This window comes from Natator depressus, chromosome 2 (assembly GCF_965152275.1).
Source record: "Natator depressus isolate rNatDep1 chromosome 2, rNatDep2.hap1, whole genome shotgun sequence".
Lineage (NCBI taxonomy): Eukaryota > Metazoa > Chordata > Testudines > Cheloniidae > Natator > Natator depressus.
This window is the reverse complement of record NC_134235.1, coordinates 241,103,364-241,124,076: the sequence shown is the minus strand read 5'-3', so window position 1 is coordinate 241,124,076 and position 20,713 is coordinate 241,103,364. Positions and strand designations below refer to the sequence as shown.

Below are 20,713 nucleotides of genomic sequence, written 5' to 3'. Positions count from 1 at the left end.
AATCAAAAAGACGTTTTCTATTGTGATAGCAAGGAATGATCTTAGTTATCCTCAGCTACCAGGACCTTAACTCTTTTCTTCACTAAAATGGTCTATCTTAAAGCATAAAAGAGATAACAAAAATGCTTGGTATCCTCATAAACAAAGGGGACCAATAATTTTTAATCCCTAATTAGTTTGATCTCTAATTGGAATCCTGAAGTTAGAAGCTGCCCGGTTTGAGATTGTTATGGGTTTCAATGCATTCCATGTGCCTTTTTCTAGTCACCCATTTCATTAGCCATTAGTTTCACTGAATACTTTGTCCTCGAAACCTCTCATCTGAGGAAGTCACAGTTTTAGAGCTGTGAAGCACATAACATAAATCACAACAATCTACATTTAATCTGGATTGACACTGGCTCTGTAGTATTTCTGACACTTGGCTCCACAGTATCAAAAGTTTTTCTTAAGCAATACAGATCAAATCATCTGGAGAGACAGATTCCACCCACTACTGCTCCCAGTCTACAGGAAATTTACAGACAGCATGAAGGCAAAGAGAAAGCTTTCCCAAACAAAGACAACTCTCAGTGAAAGAAGAAACCAAGTCCTGTGAGACAAACACAGTTTTTACAAGTGACAGATACAGCTTTACCATCCTGGAAATGTGATATTCGCTCACAAACATAAATGTACACTGGGCCAATTATGCTGCTTTACACCTGCTGAGGCTCTGGCCCACTGTGTTTATAGTATAAAGCCAAACCCTTGTGAGTATCATCTGGGCTGGCTGTGCTTGTCTCCCTTGTTAGCATCTTATAATTTTTAATCACTTTTCAACCTGTGTGGGGTTTCTTTGTACACAGGAAACTTCCAGTGAGACTTATTAGAAAATGGGCTTGATTCTTATCTCATGTACACTGATGCAATCAGTGGAGTTATGATTATGTAAAACTGATATAATAACATATGAAATAAGTTCATTATGGTCACAATGGATGAAATTCACCCCTGTGCAGAGGTTCAGCACAAGACCTATGAACTATGTAAATCCCACTTAAACCCTATTTTGAGGAGTTAGTTGGCTTAAGTGTGTGATGGCCTTCTGCATAGGGATAAATTTTTCCCACTAAAGGGAGAATGCACTGATACTCTATATGGAAATCACTTTAGAGGCCAATTCTCATTCTAGTGTAGTAATTGATAAACAGGATTTATATAGTTATTAATGGTAGGTTTCAGAGTAACAGCCGTGTTAGTCTGTATTCGCAAAAAGAAAAGGAGTACTTGTGGCACCTTAGAGACTAATCAATTTATTTGAGCATAAGCTTTTGTGAGCTACAGCTCACTTCATCGGATGCATACTGTGGAAAGTGTAGAAGATCTTTTTATATACACACAAAGCATGAAAAAATACCTCCTCCCACCCCACTCTCCTGCTGGTGATAGCTTATCTAAAGTGGTCACTCTCCTTACAATGTGTATGATAATCAAGTTGGGCCATTTCCAGGACAAATCCAGGTGTTCTCACCCCCCCTCACCCCCCCGCCACACACACACACACAAACCCACTCTCCTGCTGGTAATAGCTTATCTAAAGTGACCACTCTCCTTACAATGTGTATGATAATCAAGGTGGGCCATTAATGTAATCTCAAACAAAATGATGAAATATGTATGGGGATTCCTTATATATTCGTATTAGACAATCTTCTATATTTGTCTAACTATACTGAAGATTTATAAAGCAAATGTTTGAAAACAGGCTAAGCAGCTACCTCTGACATACTCACCCTGACAACACACATGCAAGCAGTACCAATCTAATGTGATAAGCCACAATGAAACAGCCAATTTCCCCCTCAGCTAAACTATCACTTCTTCAGGCTTAGCAAAGCTAATTTTATCTCAAAGACGCAAACTCAGCAAGAGGAATAAGAAATAGATAAAGGATAAACTATCCAACAGCACTGAAGTGACTTAGGAGCTTTAAGTCACTCCATTGAGATCAGTGTTGCAATGTCAGCAGAGACTCCTGGCAAGTCATTTAAACATGCCACAGTCATTGCCTTGGTATCTCAGTGCATCCTCGCCAACAATCACAGTTCTCCAGTGTTCCAGGAGCCTGATTGACGGGCCTGATCCTGTGGGGTGCTGAGGACCTTCGACTCTCAGTTACCTCAAATGGACTGGAAGGTACTCAGCAATCTGCAGGATGTTGTCCACACTTCTCAGGATCAGGCCCTAAGGTAACTTCAGAATAGTTGGGAATCCTGGCTGCTGTCTGAGGCCAATGAGACTTTTTCCATTGACGTCACTGGATTTGGATCAGGCCCTGGCTAATAAGGATTTATTAGGCTATGGGGGGCTGATGGGGCTACATCCTACCAATAATATTATTACTGTGTAGTGTGGATGATGTACTGCGGGGAGTGTCAAATGAGAGAGGGCTTCGAGCTGCGGGGGCTGGTTCTGAGCTGTGGAGATGTCAGGTAGGAAGTGGAAGGATTTTCAGTCTGGGGGAAGATGTTTCTGAGCAGGTGGGAGTTGGGCTGGAGGGAGCTTGAGGAGGCCCCAGGTCAGGAGTGGGCTGGGCTGGGCAGGCAGGGTTGAGTACAAGGGGAATGAAGTCCATTGGGCTATAAGAGCTAAAGTACTGATTCCACTTTAAGCATTTAAAGCTGTGTAGCATTCATGGCCACCAATAGGCCACTGTAAGAGTTTAGGGCCTGATCCTTCAAGGCGCTGAGCAACTCCTGTGAGGTGCTAAGTGCACTCAACCCCATTTGATTTCAGTGGGAACTGTGGGCACACTGCACCCTGCTGGATTGGGCCTATTGCAGTCAATTGGAACTTTACTATTGGTTTCAGTGGGTGCCCAATCAGACCCCTTATGCATATATTCGGGTAACCCACATGGTCACCCCAGCTATGCATAATGATAGTCCCTATTGACCAGCAGTCCTTCCTACTGATTATCATTGGGAATAAATTGCTTCCCTGGGAGCCTGCTGCATTAGTTGGATCATTCCTCTGTAGTCAGTGTAGTCTGGAGCAGGGTATTGCTATTGCTCAAAGGAGAATGAGAGGGAAACATGCAGCTTGGATGCAGGAAAGACACACGGTGTAAACAAATGCTAAGAAGTTAACTTTCCTCTTGACGTCCAGAGCAATTAGTGATGGGAAAGGTGATCATTTGTCTTTCAAGCAGGTGTTTGCTTACCACTGAGGAGCAACTGATTATGCCGGTATGAAGCTGGCAGCTGACCAATGTCTTCTATTCTATGGCTCATTACCCTGGAAAGGTGACCAGTGTGACAGAGGCTTCCCACAATAATGCTGTGCAAGTATGTGGGTTCGATGAAGTAACTGAGGAGAGCACCTTGTAACCCCAGAACGTTCCATCTGGAAAAGAAATACAGCAATGATCAAACATACTGGTACAGAAACAAACCTGTGAGAGACTGTGAGGAAAAAAATGTCAACACATGGGTGAGGGAGACTTTTCCCTTCTTTGGTATTTTGATTCCAGAGATAAACATTTAGGGTCAGACGCTCTACTTGGCTAAGTCCCCTTAAACTGCCCTAAATAGACAGCTGAGGATTCTGTCGGTGTGGAGAGATCTTTGGCTGACATAAAGGTCCTCCTGCTCTAGCATCAGAGTGTGCCGTGGCATGTCAGAAACATGTCGGGGCAGAAAGGGGTGGAGCCAGTGGCCCCTGGATTGGAAGCAGAAAGGTGGTTTAGAATTATCCCTCGCACCCCGGCTCAGTTGTGCCAAGCATAGTAAGACTGAGGATTTAGCTCATTAGGCCTGAGCTAGCAATGTATTACTTCAGCTTTATGTTAGTACAGCCTCACTGATTTCAGTGGAGTTGTTCCTGCATAAAGCTGAACTAGTTAGGGGTGAATCAGGCCCATAGTTTTTCTCACACTGGCCAACTAGTGGAAAACACTAGGACTGATTCTCCTCTCACACTGGTATTAGTCCGGTGTAACTCTGCTGATTTAGTGGAGTTATGTCTCATGTTGGGCACAATCCTTGGAATGGCTATTTTATTTGAAGCCTCTTTTGTGTTTACTCTTAATACACATTTGTGTGGATTTTTAAAATTGTCCTGGATAAAAACATCCATGTTCTTACATTAGAAATGAGCTTAGAGTGGCAATGAAAGCATTTGTGTTCCTTATTCGTTATTTGCTATTGGTCATATGTTGTTTGCTATTCTTTTCTTTCAGAAAGTTTTGGTCGTCCAATCATGGGGCAGACAGGATGCCATGTTTCACAGATGACCAACTGCCACACCACATGGTTGTTATGACCCGTTTGCTGCAAACACCACAGAGCCTAACATTTGCTGGCACAGAATTTGCCATACAATTATGAATAGCAAATACCTTAAAAAAAATTAAAGTGTATTCCTGAACCGAAAAAAGGGCTACATTTGTTAGGTAATTTATTCATAACAAATAATTCGATGAGCTCTGATATATTCAGACTGAGTGTGCCTTGCCTTGATGCTCTCAATACAGATATAAAGAATGACGATGAAAACCTTAGGGCCTTGCAACTGCTAATGATTTTAAGCTCCTTATAACGGCTATTGGATTAGTTGAAAGAGCTGCTCTGCATTTTAATATGTACAATTCTTTTATATAAAGCTAGTTACAAATAAGACTGAATCCAAATTCTAAATTCTCTAGAAAGTATATAATTAGATAAAAAGCAGAAAGGAGAAAAAGGGGAAAAAAGAGATTTCAAGATATGGTTATCTTCACTTGCAAACCTCAGATTCTGTCTCGCTCAGTGCCAGTTTAATAAGAAATATTTTCCATTCCTAAATTAACACAAACATGTTTTCCTGAACTTAAGTGACACTTATAATGTAGTTCAAAGCTTTTCACCCCGTTCTGGGCAGTACTGAGCTCAAATTAGAAACTCTTTTAAAAAATGTACTTTTAGGGAGTGCATTTTGGCTAAAAAAACTAAAACACTGACAACATTTGGAGATCCAGGGCCGAATGAAAAAAAGTTTAGAGGTGTCTGCTATTTGAGGCAACATCCAGTGGTTACCATGCTAAATAATGTGTTTAAAGCACAATCTCCATCAGCAGCAAGCATTATGTAGCTAATTTCTTACATCATTGTTCTTTTCATTAATTAACATTTCTCAACCGTTAGTGCAATTATTGCGGTGCCTCTGTGCTGTATGTCTCTTTTCATGATTAATAAGGAGTCATTATATTTCCCTTTCCTGAAGCAGTCAATTAACACGGAATACTTTCCATTAATTACGGAATGTTTAAAACCAGCATGCTGTACCTGGAGAGCAATCTGCTCAAGAAACCTGTGACACCAATTGCTTTAAAAAGTTCTCTTTAAATTTTATTCCAAAAACACAAGCAATTTAGCTGGCTATATTAATTTGCTTCAGAAGCAGGGCTGTGAATGAGAAACATCTTTTAATCTCATGCAAGAAAAGGCAGCCATCTGGCTGCTGAGGATTTCAGAGTGAGACTTTCCCTCTCTCCCTCTATAAATGCAGGTCATTAAAGTAATGTGTTCATCTACATAAAACTCAAATGGAATATAAAAGGTAATATTTATATACAAACAATTTAGTCCCACAATTTAAACAGTCATTGGTTTTATGAAACATTTACTTTAGTCTATCAGATTTGCATAGCTTCATTGGGGGGAAAAAAAGTGTGGTCATTTCTGCAAATAATGTCACTTTTAAAGGAAGGGACTATCTGACTCTCTGAATGCATATCTTATTGCAATGCAAAATTAATAATGCAAGCTTAGGAAATAGAGAGTTCAGTTAACAGTATTGAATTCAGAATTGGCTTCCAAGCAGAGTAAAAAATATTAGACAGCAACTCTTCCTTCCAGACTGAAACACTTGCAAGATCTCAGTGTCGCTCTCAATATATGACATTTTCTTTTATACCCTCCCTCCAGACCTCCCACCCTGTATGTTTGTTTGAAAAGGAAAGAGAAAACAGAAAAACAACATATGCTCCGCAAGACTGAAATATCACCAGTATGCATATCATAAGTGGATTACGTGGGTCTTATTTACAAAAATAGGCGAGCGAGTTCCGATAATAAATAATGAGATAGTCATGATTATTATTTGCATTAAATACCAACCTGTAGCATCTTTACAAAGATGTATATGGCTAATTCTGATCTCGCTGAGACCCTTGTTAGGGATGACTAAGTCTATGAAGTGAGTGGAATTACATCAATGGAAAACATGGTATAAGCGTGATCAGATCAGCCCTTTGTGTTCAAAGCATTGTATAAACATTCACTAATTCTCACAATGATCCTGAGAGGTAGATCAATATAATTATCTACACTGGGAGACTGAGGCAGAAAAGTGAAGTTACTTGCCGAAGACCACAGAGTTACTTAAAGGAAGAGCTGGGATTAGAACTCAGGGTTTCCCAAGTCCCATTGTTGTGCTCATTCTGCCTGACAAGACTCCCACCCACCCAAGGACAATCCAGCAATAGCATTAAAAAGGCAATAAGATTTGTGGATCACCCAAGGCAGATCTTGACTTTAAGATATTTATATCTCAAATATCTAAATACACAGAAAGAAGGGAGAAAGCAACTAAAAGAATGAGGGAAAAAATTCAGAGCAGCACCGGTGCCTGAAATGTGAAGACAGAGTGTAAGTTTATTATCCCAGAACTAAGGTGCTTTCAGAATATCACCTATATCCTGTGCCATGGAGGAGAGAGAGACCAGATAATGGACCTACTTACCTAGCAGGCAAGTTTCAATGGGGAAGGCAGCTCTTGACTGTTTTCCAGTGCCAGCCCCCTCTGAGAACTATCAAGCTAGTTAGTCTATTCAGTCTTAAAAATGGCTCTCAGACAATCTCATGTTTTGCAGGCTTAGTGTCTCTATGCCAGTCTAACTTGTGGCCCGATTTAGCTTCCATTAGCTTTCCATTACATTTTATAAGGACTGGATTATGTCCTTAAATTGGTCAGACACCTCCCGGTAGACACTTGCCTCTCCATGAAAAAAGATGCTTCGCTATTTTCATGTCCTTGAGGTAACGGTTCTCCTTGCTAACAAAAGAACGGAAAGCTTGGCGTTTCCTTTTCGAAATGCTTGGGAATGGGAACTGGATCGTCATGGGGTTGCAATGGAAGCATAATGAGGGAAGGAGCTTTTCTGCTATTGGTCATGGATTCAGATCAATGCCTTGATCTGTTCAGTGACTGATGCCGCTGACCTACTCCCAAGTCCACATTACAAAAATCAGCACTAATTTGCACCCTGACTGGCAGTCTCCGCACAGATCCCACAGATGGAAAAAGCACAGATTGAACTATGCTCTCAAGTCTGGCCCCAGTTCAGCAAAGCACCATTACTATAAGCCCCTGCTTAAGTCCCACTGAAGTCAATAGGTGCCTAAAGTTGCGTGTTGTCCTGATTAGGGATGGACTTCTGCACTAGGGTCCCTGAGCACTCCCATCTCTGTCTCAGATCATAGAAGAGGCATATTGGTTGGAAGTTTGCATTGCTATAACTTGTGCTGCACTTTTTTCTGTGGCTAAGAAGAGGAGCTCATGCTTGAGGGCAGTCAGTCCATTAACTTTCATGAGGACTATATTCAAATGACAAATATGTGGGAGAAGCCTCTTGCTTGTATAATCCCTGTTCTGGCTATCACCTATTTATAGTACACTTGGTTTTAGTAACCAGCTCAGTTCTCTGGTAATTAAACATCTACAGGATTACTTATAGGAAAATTGCAGGGAGTGATTCTGGTCTGAGTGGCAGTAAAAATATCAATAGCAATGTTCATTTCTGAAGGAGCTTTATCTACATAATCTACTGTAGGTGCATGAAAGTAGCTGTGTTCCGAACTGTAACAAAGTGCTTGCTTCAAATACAGCTTTTCCAAATAAAATTATTATTCAGCGGAAACGCAGTGTTACATTTCAGACCCTCAAAATATCAAAGTGACTTTCCTCACTAAGAAGAAATATAGTGGATCATTCTGAGTATTTCTAATTATGCAAGATTTTTAAAGGCTGTTTTCAAGGGCACACCTCTCAGATGATTTATACTCTGTGTGCTTCTTAATAACCTTTCCAATAAGAAAATCAACCCACTGCTCACATAGTCACAGATTTTTAAAAAAATCTTCAGCAATCTTCAGTTCAATAAAACCAAATGTCCCCACCCGAGCTTAAACTGGGGAGTTTTTCTGCGTTTAGGGCTTTTGCTCAAGCCCTTTTGTTCAAGCCGCTGATATTACTGCAGTATTTGCAGAGACAAAATTCCATGCCCAGTTTTCAATAATCCTTAAACAAATATAGTTTTGCCTGTTTGTCAGTCATTGAAATGCCAAAGATGAATTGGAAGGGATCTTGGAGCAGGCAGCTTTTCTTTAATTAGGTGACATACTCTTCTTTCTCAGAACAAATCATAACTGCATGGCGACTCCGACTACAATCGCAATGGAACTGTTTGCATGTGCTTATGCCAGTTAGTCACTAACAGAGAGATTCTTGAAAATATACTTACAAATAGTAATTACATCAGAATCCTTATCACCGTTGTGATTTTACTGACAGCCTGGGGCAGGAGTTGGCTGCAGCATCTTCATTGGGAGCATGCTGCTGTATATGTGAAGCTGACACAACGGCAGTACGTGTAGCTTCACATCCATTATCTTTCAGTGTACATAATGACAGTGTTTTACATTTATATAGCACCTTTCCTCCCAAAGGATCCCAGTGAGCTTTGGGTACACTAGGCATACAGCTTTGTCAATGAAATATGGCCAACTCTGGGGTGGCGGGCAGACAACCAGGATATGTTGCACACCAGGAGGGTGACAGTAATTGGTCGAGGAAACGCTCCTGTTCCCACCTCTCCTTATTCACTGATTGCTTCCCCTACCTAAGTGGTTTTTATTTCAACCTCTGTGATGCTCTGTTCTCTTGGCCTATCCTCGCCATCTGCACTCCTCCTCCCTCCACAACTCTGCCCTTTCTCTTGCTGGTGAAATTAAAAGAAACACATTCTAAGCATGGAACTAATGTTGCTTCAGTTTGCTAATTTACCTTCCTTCCTCCTCTCCCCCTCCACTGCTTCAAGCAAATCTTGATGGAGAAGAGAAGCCAAGAAGGTGTGATTGGGTGGATCTGAAGCTACGAAGTAAGAGCATGCTGAAGACTTTGCTACTTTCATAGACCGTCTGTTCAACTGGGGGAGCAGAACAGTAAGGGGCACATTTCAGCTGAGAAAAATGTGTTGTCATGTTCTAACTTCTGTTGGCAAGAGAGACAAGGGGTATATTTACACTACCCGACAGATCGGCAGGCAGCAATTGATCCAGCGGGGGTCGATTTATCGCATCTAGTCCAGACGCAATAAATCGACCCCCGGGTGCTCTCCCATCGACTCCTGTACTCCACCGCCGCGAGAAGTGCAGGTGGAGTTGACGGGGGAGTGGCAGCAGTCAACTAACTGTAGTGAAGACATCGCGGTGAGCAGGTGTAAGTACGTTGATTTCAGCTACATTATTCACGTAGCTGAAGTTGTGTAACTTAGATCGATCCCCCCTCCTAGTGTAGACCAGGGCAAGATTTCAAACTTACACAGAGTTCTTCTTCAAGTCTTGGAAAGGTACTCAGAGTGTCACGGCTAAGTATCTTTCCCAGATCTGAAGGAGAGGTCTGTGTAGATGGACCTTTGGTCTGAGCCAGTATGATCATTCTTATGTTCTTAAAAGCTTGTCTCTTTCACCAACAGAAGTTGGTCCAAAGAAAGATATAACCTCACCCACCTTGTCTCTCTAATAACGTGGGACCAACACAGATACAACAACAATACAAACAATTGTCGTGTTCTGAAATTGATTGAGCCTGTGTAAACTAACCAAAACCTAAGGGGCTTTGAAGGCACTGGTCTGCACTGGGTGGTGGAGTAGCCCCAGAGTGAGCTCTGCTGGATTGCATCTCAGTGCAAGGGTTGCTGTTGTGCCTGGTCTTTGTGTGAAGGTGCATGTAGGAGGGGAAGGCAGACAGAGAGGTAAGGCTCTTTGTGTCCTACTTCCTATTTCTGCATTCATTCAAGGGCCATGCATGATCTGGTTCTCAACATAGGTTATAAAAATAGAGCACGCTGATGAAGAAGAGGTGATAAGCCAAATCCTCAGTGGTGTAAATGGGTATAGTTCTCCTGAAGTCAATATTTACTTACCTCTGATGCGCTGTGAAGACCTAGGGCTGATTCTTATCTCACACTGATGTTACTCCAATGACTTCAGTGGAGCTACTCCTGATTCACAGCACGAGGGCAGACTCAAATCCTAAATTTTTCCTAACAATATTATTGTTATTATTGTTAAAGGAAACAGCTAACTCTCCACTGCCCACACCACCTCCCCCAGTGAAATATTAAGAGAAATGTAGATTGAAATTTTCAAAGACAGGTAAGGGAATTAAGTGCCCAACTCCCATTGACAGTCAATGGGAACTAAGCACCTAATTCCCTTAGGCACTTTTGAAAAACCCCAACTATAAATAATATTGCTTGTGAATTTGAAAGCTTTCTTTGTTTATTGCTTTTACAGGAGATGCATTTTTCTTGTCCTTATCAACTCTTTTAAGACCATTAGCGGTAAATATGCCCAATGGCCTGTGATTGGATGTTAGATGGGGAGGGATCTGAGTTACTACAGAGAATTCTTTCCTGGGTGTCTGGCTGGTGAGTCTTGGCCACATGCTCAGGGTATAGCTGATCACCATATCTGAGGATGGGAAGGAATTTTCCTCCAGGGCAGATTGGCAGAGGCCTTGAGGGCTTTTCGCCTTCCTCTGCAGAGTGGGGCGCGGGTCACTTGCTGGAGGATTCTCTGCACCTCGAAGTCTTTAAACCATGATTTGAGGAGTTCAATAGCTCAGACATAGGTTAGGGGTTTATTACAGGAGTGGGTGGGTGAGATTCTGTGGTCTGCATTGTGCAGGAGGTCAGACTAGATGATCATAATGGTCCCTTCTGACCTTAAAATCTATGAATCTATCTATAAGTCTTGTCTGCTTAGTGCGCCATTAACTACCGTACCACAGACCTTACTACCAAAGTTTCCCGTTATGCTTTTGCACCATATAAATTGTTACTCATGGTGGTCTATATTCATCAGAGTACCTATCATATTCCTATTTATATGATTATTAAGCTACTATGGGTTTAGAAACTGGAACTAGAGCATTCGTTTTTGATGAGTTTCTTAGCAGTGTGTGTGTGTATATATAAACATATATATATTTTCTGGAATACCCCTGTCATGAAAGACTGAAGTTGAATTCTCAGTCACACAGAAAGGGGTTAAGAGAGGGAATTACAAATTGACTTAATTGTGTGCACAAATTGTCTCTAACTGAAGAGCTAGCTGTGTTCATTGATTTTCATTTACATTAATATGCAGCTTTTGAAGTGGCTTTTTTTAAGAGTTAACTTGCCAGGCTCAGACTTCTGTTAATAAATGTCTCTGGTCAACAGGCTAACCCTAAAATAGATCTAAAAAAGTGAATACCTATCCTGACTTGCAGTTTAGCATTTTTCTCTGCTACATTTAAACACAGCTTAATTTGTCCAAATCACTTTGTAAAGTTCTATTTTGGATCCCTATTGCTAAATCCTTACGCTGTTCTTTAACACCACTCTTATCCTACCCTGTTATGAATACTTCCCTCAATAGATATTCAGATCTATTCACTAGCGATGGGCCAGAAGGACCCTTGAATCTTAGCCAGGGAACAAGAATAGACTGTTTGACAATGGCAAACATGAAGTTTGGAGGCACTCTGCTGCTATTCATGTCATTGTACGGGTGAGGTGTAATTCAGATGTTGTAAATCTCATTTAGCCCCTGGGTTTAACTTCAGTGTCTTTTTGAAATAGTAGGTAACTGCTCAGTGCATAACGTGGTGGCACAAAAATGCAGCCTTTTAAAGCTGACCTTTTGAGGAAGCTTTTTTAAAGAAAACAATTTAAAAAATGGTTTATGCTCTAAAGTCAAGAGTGAGTGCAACGTGGGCTGAACTCTGTCTGGTGTTTACTCCTAAGCATGTGCCAGAAACACTGTGGCTCAATGGGGAATGTCCCAACAAAGTGTGTGGTGAGTATACTTTGCAGACCTTCCACAAGTGCTCTTACAGGGGAATCTCAAAAGGATGGTTCTGAATGGGGCCTAGGAGCCAGGCGCCATGCATTTAAACATGATTATGTCCTGGCCTGGCCATTGCTCAACATGCCCTCAGCCAGGTTATCTCTGCCAGGAATAGAGACAATCTAATCTGCACTGGGAACTGGGGGGATGGACTTTGGGCAGCTAGAAGAGGGATGCGCAATTAGTGCTGCCTGCTCTGAAATATGATGGTGGAGCTGTTCGGAGTGCAACACAATATGTTGCAGAATTTGGTCTTGTATGTGTATAGTCAGATTTTCAGAAGATCTCAGCACCCATAGTTGGGGCCAGATGGTCACAAGAGCTTAGCATTAAGCATTTAGGGCCAGATTTTTAAAGGCATGTAGGTGCTTGATGAGATTTTCAGAGGCACCTAGGTGCCGAACACCCATTGAGATGAATGGGAGTTAAGTGCCTAGGTGCTTTTGAAAATCCCACTGGGGGCCAGATTTTTAAAAGTATTTAGACACCTGAAGAGGCAGAAAAATATGTGCAAAAAATGTCTGACAATGTATCCAAGCCAGACAAAAAAATTGAACTGATCTCTCTAAATTGCTGTTATGCAGAAAGGGCAGGACTGTGGCATTCAGCTACAGCCCTGCAGTGGGGATAGTGTCAAAGTGCACTCTTAAGGCTGCTCTGGCAAGGGCTGTGCCTGAGGCAGGCACAATTTTCCCTGAAGCTCCCAGGAAACTCAGGTCATCATCTGCTTTCCTTTGCACAGCAGGGCCAGAATCGAAGAAGGGCGTTACCACACCAAACTTCCTCCCCGGCCCCCTAACATCTGCAGCAGCATTAACCCCATAGTCACCTTGCATTAGATTTCCTCTGTACTTGGCCTCTGCATGGGAGCAGCAAGGTAAGGAGAGGCTTAATCTGGCCCATAATATTAAGCAAGTTTGGAGTTTTCTGTTTTGATGATGAGCCTGAGAAATTACAGTTCTCCCAGGGCTGCAGTGCTGTCCCAACGTGTCTATACCGAGCCAAAAGTCTTGTTTTGGAGGTTGAGATTAGCACCAAGTAGAATTGGGTGAAGACTGCAAAAACATGCTCCTTAAACAACTGGCTGAATTTTTAAATGAACTTGCTTCTGCAATGCATATGCCCCTTTCATATTCATATTTTCACAAATGTGTGTGTGTGTCTTAGTGACATCAGTGACATTCATCATGGAGAATGAATTTCAGAGTCTTATGTATGAGGGTAAGCAAGGATACTTGGGCCAACAGGGTGTTTGATTCTACAGCCTGCAGCTTCAAAAATCTTGAACCGCTACTACTTCAGCATGCATTATGAGGCTCATAAAACTTTTAGGTGGACTGGCCACCTGAGGACGACCAAGGCCAACACTATGTTAGTGTGGGTTATGTGAGGAGTCACGGAAACCAAATTTTAAATTTACACATATAAATTCATAGATTTTAAATCCAGAAGGGACCATTAAATTGCAGCTATTAAAGTCAGACATTTTAAAATAAAAGGTTTGGATAACTTGCATCCAAATGCTTTAAAAGAACGGGCTGAGGCGCTTGCTGGACAGTTAATGTTGATTTTCAATAAGTGTTGGAACTCCAGGGAAGTTCCACAAGACTGGAAGAAAACTCATGTTGTGCCAATACTTGAAAGGGTAAACGGGATGACCCAGGTAAATATAGGCCTGTCAGTCTCACCTCAGTTATGGGCAAGATAAAGGAGTGGCTGATATGGGACTTGATGAATAAAGAATTAAAGGAAGGTAGTATAATTAATGCCAAGCAAGATGGGTTTATGGAAAATAGACCCTGTCAAAATAACTTGATATCTTTTTTAGGAGATTACAAGTTTGGTTGATAAACACAATAGTGTCAATGTAATATACTTAGACTTTACTGAGGTATTTGACTTGGTACCAAATGACATTTTGATAAAAAAACAATAAATAGAATGATCCAAATTTAACATGGCATGCATTAAAATGGATTAAAAGCTAGCTAATTTATAGGTCACAAAATGTAATTTGTAAATGGGGGACCTTCACTGAATGAGTGTGTTTCTAGTGGGGTCCTGCAGAGATCGGTTCTTGGCTCTATGCTATTTTTATTAATGACCTGGAAGAAAACATAAAATCATCCTCAGAAAGTTTGCAGATGACAGAAACATTGGGGGAGTGGTATTATGAGGAAGACAGGTTGCTTGGATCACTTGGTAGGCTGGGCTCAAGCAAACAATATGCATTTTAATATGGCTAAATGTAAATGTATACATTTAAGAAAAATAATGTAGGCTATGCTTACATGATGGGGTGGGGGTGTCTATCCTGAGAAGCAGTGACTCTGAAAAAGATTTGGGGGTTGTGGTGGATTATCAGCTGAACATGAATAATCACACAGTTCCTGTGTGACACTGTAGCCAAAAGGGCTAATACAATCGTTGTATGAATAAACTGAGGAATCTTGTGTAGGAGTAGAGAGGTCATTTTACCTCTGCATTGGCACTGGTGTGACTGCTGCTGGAATACTATGACCAGTTCTGGTGCCCACAATTCAAGAAAGATGCTAATAAATTGGAGAGGGTTCAGAGAAGAGCCACGAGAATGATTAAAGGATTAGAAAACATGCCTTATAGTGATATGCTAAATAGGTTGTGCTACTTGGGTGACTTGAAGTACTTACTTGAGGGACAAATATTTAATAATGGGCTTTTCAGTCTAGCAGAGGAAGGTATAACACAGCTCGAAGTCGAAGCTAGACAAATTCAGACTGGAAAGAAGGTATAAATTTTTAACAGTGAGAGAAATTAAGCATTGGAACAACTTTCCAATGGTTGTGGAGGATTCTTTACCATTGACAATTTTTAAATCAAGATCGTATGTTTTTCTAAATGCTATGCTCTAGGACAGGGGTCGGCAACCTTCAGCACGCAGCCCATCAGGTAATCTGCTGCGGGCTGTGAGACATTTTGTTTATGTTGACCGACAACAGACACGTCCCCCCACAGCTCCCACTGGCCGCAGTTTGCTGTTCCCAGAAGCACATTCCCAGCCAACACGTCCCCGCGGCCCGCTGCTTCCCACAGCTCCCATTGGCCAGGAACGGTGAACCACGGCCACTGGGAGCTGCGGGGGGTCATGGCTGTGGACGGTAAACATAAACAAAATGTTTTGCGGCCCGCCAGCAATGGGCTGTATGCCAAAGGTTGCTGACCCCTGCTCTAGGAATTATTTTGGGGAAGTTCTAGGGCCTGTGTTATAGAGGAGGTTAGACTAGCTTATCACAAGAGTCTCTTCTGGCCTTGGAATCTATGAATTATTATGATAATCTAGGCTGACCTCCTGCATCACATGGGTCAGAGAATTTCATTCAGTAATTTCCTACATGAACCAAATAACACATGAGGATTCACACCAGAAGTGTTTGTGCATTTACCCAATCAAGGCATAAACATAATACCATACAACTTATTCACCAATCACAAATGAACAACAAAGCCCAAATAGCAAATATTAGGTATCGAGCCCCGGCAGAAAATTTTGTGCTTGAACAATAGAATTTTTTTAATTGGTAAAAAAATTTGCTAAATGTTTTTGATAAATAAATAAATCTGATTCAGCCACGTTCTGCTTGTGGATATCCTGTGAGCAGGAAAGAACATAATTTGTTGCTCAGTATTGCTTTCCATTGCTGGGATCTTTGATATTCTGGTAGTGAGTTCCTTTGCAGCCAGTGCAAAATGACACATATTTTAGCAGCTACTAGTAAGGTTCTCAATGGGGAACATTCTCTAATAGCCTAATGCTCCTGAGGGCCTTTTCCAAGCAACATAATCAAAGGAGAATAAGGAAGATTTTTGTCAAAAATCTTATTTATACAAAGGGGTTCATTTTTGGAAGTTTTTTTTACTGTAGGGCAAGTCCAGATAATGTGCGAATAGGTTCCTGTGTCACCACAGCCCCTGCAATCATTGGGGGATTGAGCTGTTTACATTTTATGGTGAATATTTGGAGTTCAAAAGTATTGAATAATAACCTTCTACTGAGCTTCCCTCCAGGAGGGGGAGTATAAAGAAGGCATTAAACCAATGTCCTTCTCATTCACTGGATTCCTTTCCCAGCTGTGGTTCTTGTATCCTTATGTGAAGAATGTAGTAAGCAGCCCTGGGGACTGGAGGAATGCAAAGGTAGTATAAAGCTATATTTGCCCTGCCCTATCTCAGATCCTGCACAGGGTGAACAAAAATGATCATGGGTTTGTGTACACTGTGAACTGAAAGTTGGTATTTAGTTCACGAAGGGTTCACATCCCCTGCCCACCCCTCACTGCTCTCTGCCCAACTCTAGATAAAACTGTCCCAAGGAGCACCCAATACTCAACTGTAACTTGTTCAGTATGGGGTTGTTGAAGAAAAATCCATTTTGCTGGGGTACTGATGGGGGAACAGTACTCTGTCTAAAATGAAAAAGAGCTTTTCTGAGCTGATGAGACTTTTCCTGGTACTTGGTGCTTTGTTCTTTCCTTTATCACCATCCCCTCTTCCTTCAAATGTGCCACTGTAATGTCCCAGAACATTATTTTGACTCCTCTTGCCTTTCTTACTAGCATCTCTTTCCCCTCCTTCCATTCATCTCTGTGCTCTCTACTTCATTAACCTCAATATTCCCTCCACCACGTCTCCCTTTGAACCCCTCTAGTCTGGCTCCCACCCTCTCTACCACACTGATGTTACCCTCTCCAAAGCCATCAGTGTAAAGCTTCAAAGCCTCTTTTCCATCCCCATCCTTCTTGGCCTGTCCTCTTTCTTTGCTATGGTTGATCACATCCTCCTTTAGAGGCTCTGACTTTCAGTTGCTCTCTTGTTCTCTTTCTATTACTACCACATTGCTCCTCTCAATCCTCCTTTCTTCTTACTTTGCCTCCTCCTTCCCCCCCGCATCCCTGGCTTTATGAGCCATCCAAATTCTGGAAAAATCAGACCCAGCTTCTCTTCATATCCTTTGTCACCACTCTTTCCTTTTGCTGGCTTCTCCTTACCTTCCACATCAAATTCAGTTTTCATGTCCTCATCTTCAAGATCCTTCACAACAGAGCACTAATCTACCTCTGTGCCGTACCCTCTTTTCACTCCTCCCTTATTCCCTTTGCTTCACCCAAGTCTCATGACTGACTCCTCCCGATGTTTCCTTCTCCCACTCTTGCTCCAGGACTTTCTTCCAAGCAGCCCAGTATGCACTGTAATTCCCTTCCTCACCCCATCTGCCATGCCTCCACCATTTCCTTTGTTGAGTGCCTCCTTAAAACACACATGTTCCATGAAGCCTGCCCTTCAGAGATATGGTATCACATGTAAGTCTCACAACTTCCAAAACACTTGCTGTACAGATAACAACAAGTATTATTGATGTTACCTTTGTTTTCCCTTACCCCTATCTACAGTGTTTGTAATTGTCATTCATCAAGTTATAGCTTCGTTTAGCTTGTCAGAGCAGGGAATACTGTATTTTGTCTAAGTGCCATGCACATTTATGGTGCTGTACAAATAAATAATAATAACAGCAACAATTAGAGCATAGCAAAGGGGGAGGCTCTAAGTTTTCTTTTGATAATGTAAGAATATTACATGGCAATCTGTAATATTCCTTTACAGGTTTAATGCCATTTAGTTACAGGGTAACAATCAGTTTCATGGAGGTATACAAAGATTCAGTGAAAGCTCTAAGCAGATATAATACTGGATAAAAGAACAAGTATCTGGAGAAAACTCAGCTTCCGAGAGTCTATATTAAAACTGACATTCCCATCAATAACAAATATAATACTGCTTGCAGAGTTGATATTTAATTTACTGTCTATTGACATTCAAAACCACAGAGATTGCAAAATTTCAATTCAGAAACTTTAACTTGTTTAGTTTTTGTAGTCTGTGTGGGTTTGGATTTAGAAAGCCCAGTTGTATCTGAAAGTAGAGGGAGAGTTCTGCTGAAACTCTCAGTTTTAAGTTTTCTCTTATCTCTATATGAATACATGAAAATATTACAGAAGAGGATGCCTTTTCTTTGTCATGCAAACAGAAGTAATTTTGTGACTAATCTACCTATTGCAGAGCGAGTATTTTGATGCATTGTAATTTGTTCTGTTAGCACTCCTATTTTATGATTGGATGAAACACACACATTCTTGGCCAAATTCCGTTCTCAGTTTTGCCTGTACAACCCTATTGATTTCAGATGGGTTGCACAGGAAAAGCTCAGAGCAGAATTTGGGCAAGTGCATTAAACAGTAGTATTTTTCTAGCATTGTGCTCACATTGGCCCTTGATATTTATGACCAAATTCTCTTCTGATGTAACTCCATTGAAGTCATATACATAAAATGGCAGCAGAGAATTTGACCCATAATATTTACATTTCTTATAGCTGCGATGGAATGTATTTTCCAAGTAGAGATGCATGTACATTTAATATACATAACACATGCACACACATATAATTATATATAATTACATATGTGTATTAAATATATACGCACACAGAGTTGTTGCCATTTAAAATAATCAACATTTGCTAATACGTAGTACCCTAACTTTAGAATGGGAAATAGCTGTGGTATTTCGCATGCCCCTGTGGAATAATTGTTGGCAAATGTTGACTTTTTAATGGCAACTGTTCTGTATTAATATACGTCTATATAAGGCCCTACTTGAATTGTGGGATGATTATCAAAAAATTGCAGCTGAGTTGTGACAAGCCATGGAAAATTTCAGAAAAGTAATAATGGACATTATTGTTTGTAGTAATTAAGTCCATTATTTCTTTTCTGTGATTTTACACTGTTGACTACCCAGCGTTGAGAGCGGGCCCGTATGCTGTCGGCTGCCTGGGGCTCCCACTGTCAGCCCCGTGCATAGCAGGGCTCCTGTCAAAACTGCATCGGAAGTCTAATATTGTGGAATCCGCAATTTCCGCAATAGCACAAGTTAAGTGGGGGCCTTAGTAAATATACATTCTATTTACTTGGTAGAGCTAGCAAACAAACAAAAAACCCATCACAGTCACCTGAGCGAAGAAAAATCATATTTCATGATTAATTCTTCATCAGAAGGCTTCATATTGCACTGGTGACATCAGAGTTTTGAAATTGCATTTTAGAAACTATAAACATTCTTATCATTTAGAGCACTTTATGCAATAGGATGCAAATGAAATAAGTTTATCTGAATCACGATTGGTTTGCCACTTCAGAGGTAAATCATCCAATAAGCACAGAGGTGATTTTGTTTAATTTGCATATAGAAATATGATTGGTGAAAATGCTGCAAGAGACGTTTTATATTTTTGTCACACTTTAAAGAGCAGCTAATGATCCACAGAGAATTTGGAAAAAAACATTCTATTTACATTCCATCCTATTTATGTGCCTTACATTTACATGCAAAGCGGGTCATTGTTTCCTTAGGGTTTATCAGCACCTGCTATTTATTCCCCACCAGTAGTCACAGTCCTCTGTGACATCAACCTCATTTCCACACAGCAACCAGTTTTATAATGTATAAATTAGGTGCTCACATTACCTGGCAATTTTGTCTGTGCAAGACATTGTGACTAGCTGCTCTCCCAGCAACACACCGTCCCATGTTTGAACTGCATTATGGCATCGGACGGGGATGGTTCCTTCTCCAGACTCAATCTTCGTTCGTAGATGCCCCCGGTACTTTCTTACTATGTGCTTGGTACTGTTCACTGGGTCAGAAAAAAGTGATGATAGAAAGACAGTAATTAAATGTTTGTACAATTGTCTCCCGAGATGAATGAAAATGTCTGTGACACTTGAGCTTGCATCATGGAACCACACATGGAGCCCTTTAAATCAAAGAGGAAATTGGATAAGGTTGCAGCCCATGAGAGAAGTATAATGGATATTTTCAGTGGTTTGCACTGTCAGCTTTTCACATAAATCTGTGGTTTTAACACAACATGCATTGAGATAATTTTCACATTCACCACCGTATTGAAAAAATGCAGAGGCTTTTTAAGCAACCCTCTGATTTCTTATTCCCTCCAGTATGTTGTGCAGTGCCCATCTCAGCTCTTGTAAGCTAAGCATGGTCACACCAGTTTGATACTGGCTGGACAAACTCAGGTGCTTTGAGGACCCAGTGTGGGTGGTGCTTTTCCTCTCTGACTCAGTACTGAAGCAATGTCCAAGCATAATGTTAGGTACCATGCTAATGGAAGAAACATCCTGGAAGGAGATGTAAAACTAAAGTCCAGGATTGATGTCCCTACAAATTTCCAACCTGGTGTCTTGACAAAGTAAAGTGTGGGTAGTTATATTCTGTTTGCCTAAGATTCCCCCTATAATTTCCCTTGGATAAGGTATACTACACTCTTGTGTGGTGTTGATAGGTTCTGTTAAACTGTTGTCACACTCCACCCCAGCGCTAGCTGCATTTCAGTAATGTGCAAAATGAAACCTGTAGGTGTGTAGTTTGTACGAAAGAGTCAAATTTGTAAAGCATTTTGG

The 20,713-nt window shown here is 41.1% G+C and overlaps 1 protein-coding gene across 3 annotated transcripts in view; it reads right to left on the bottom strand.

The window, feature by feature from the left end:
• ADARB2 (adenosine deaminase RNA specific B2 (inactive)) overlaps window positions 1-20,713 on the bottom strand; it is a 425,242-nt gene that overhangs the window by 12,931 nt on the left and 391,598 nt on the right. For all 3 annotated transcript variants that reach the window (XM_074946237.1, XM_074946239.1, XM_074946238.1), the window contains 2 exons: window positions 19,761-19,929; window positions 3,206-3,387 (listed from right to left, as the gene is read on the bottom strand). In XM_074946237.1, coding sequence (XP_074802338.1) covers window positions 3,206-3,387; window positions 19,761-19,929 — 351 coding nt within the window. The remainder of the gene's footprint in view (window positions 1-3,205; window positions 3,388-19,760; window positions 19,930-20,713) is intronic.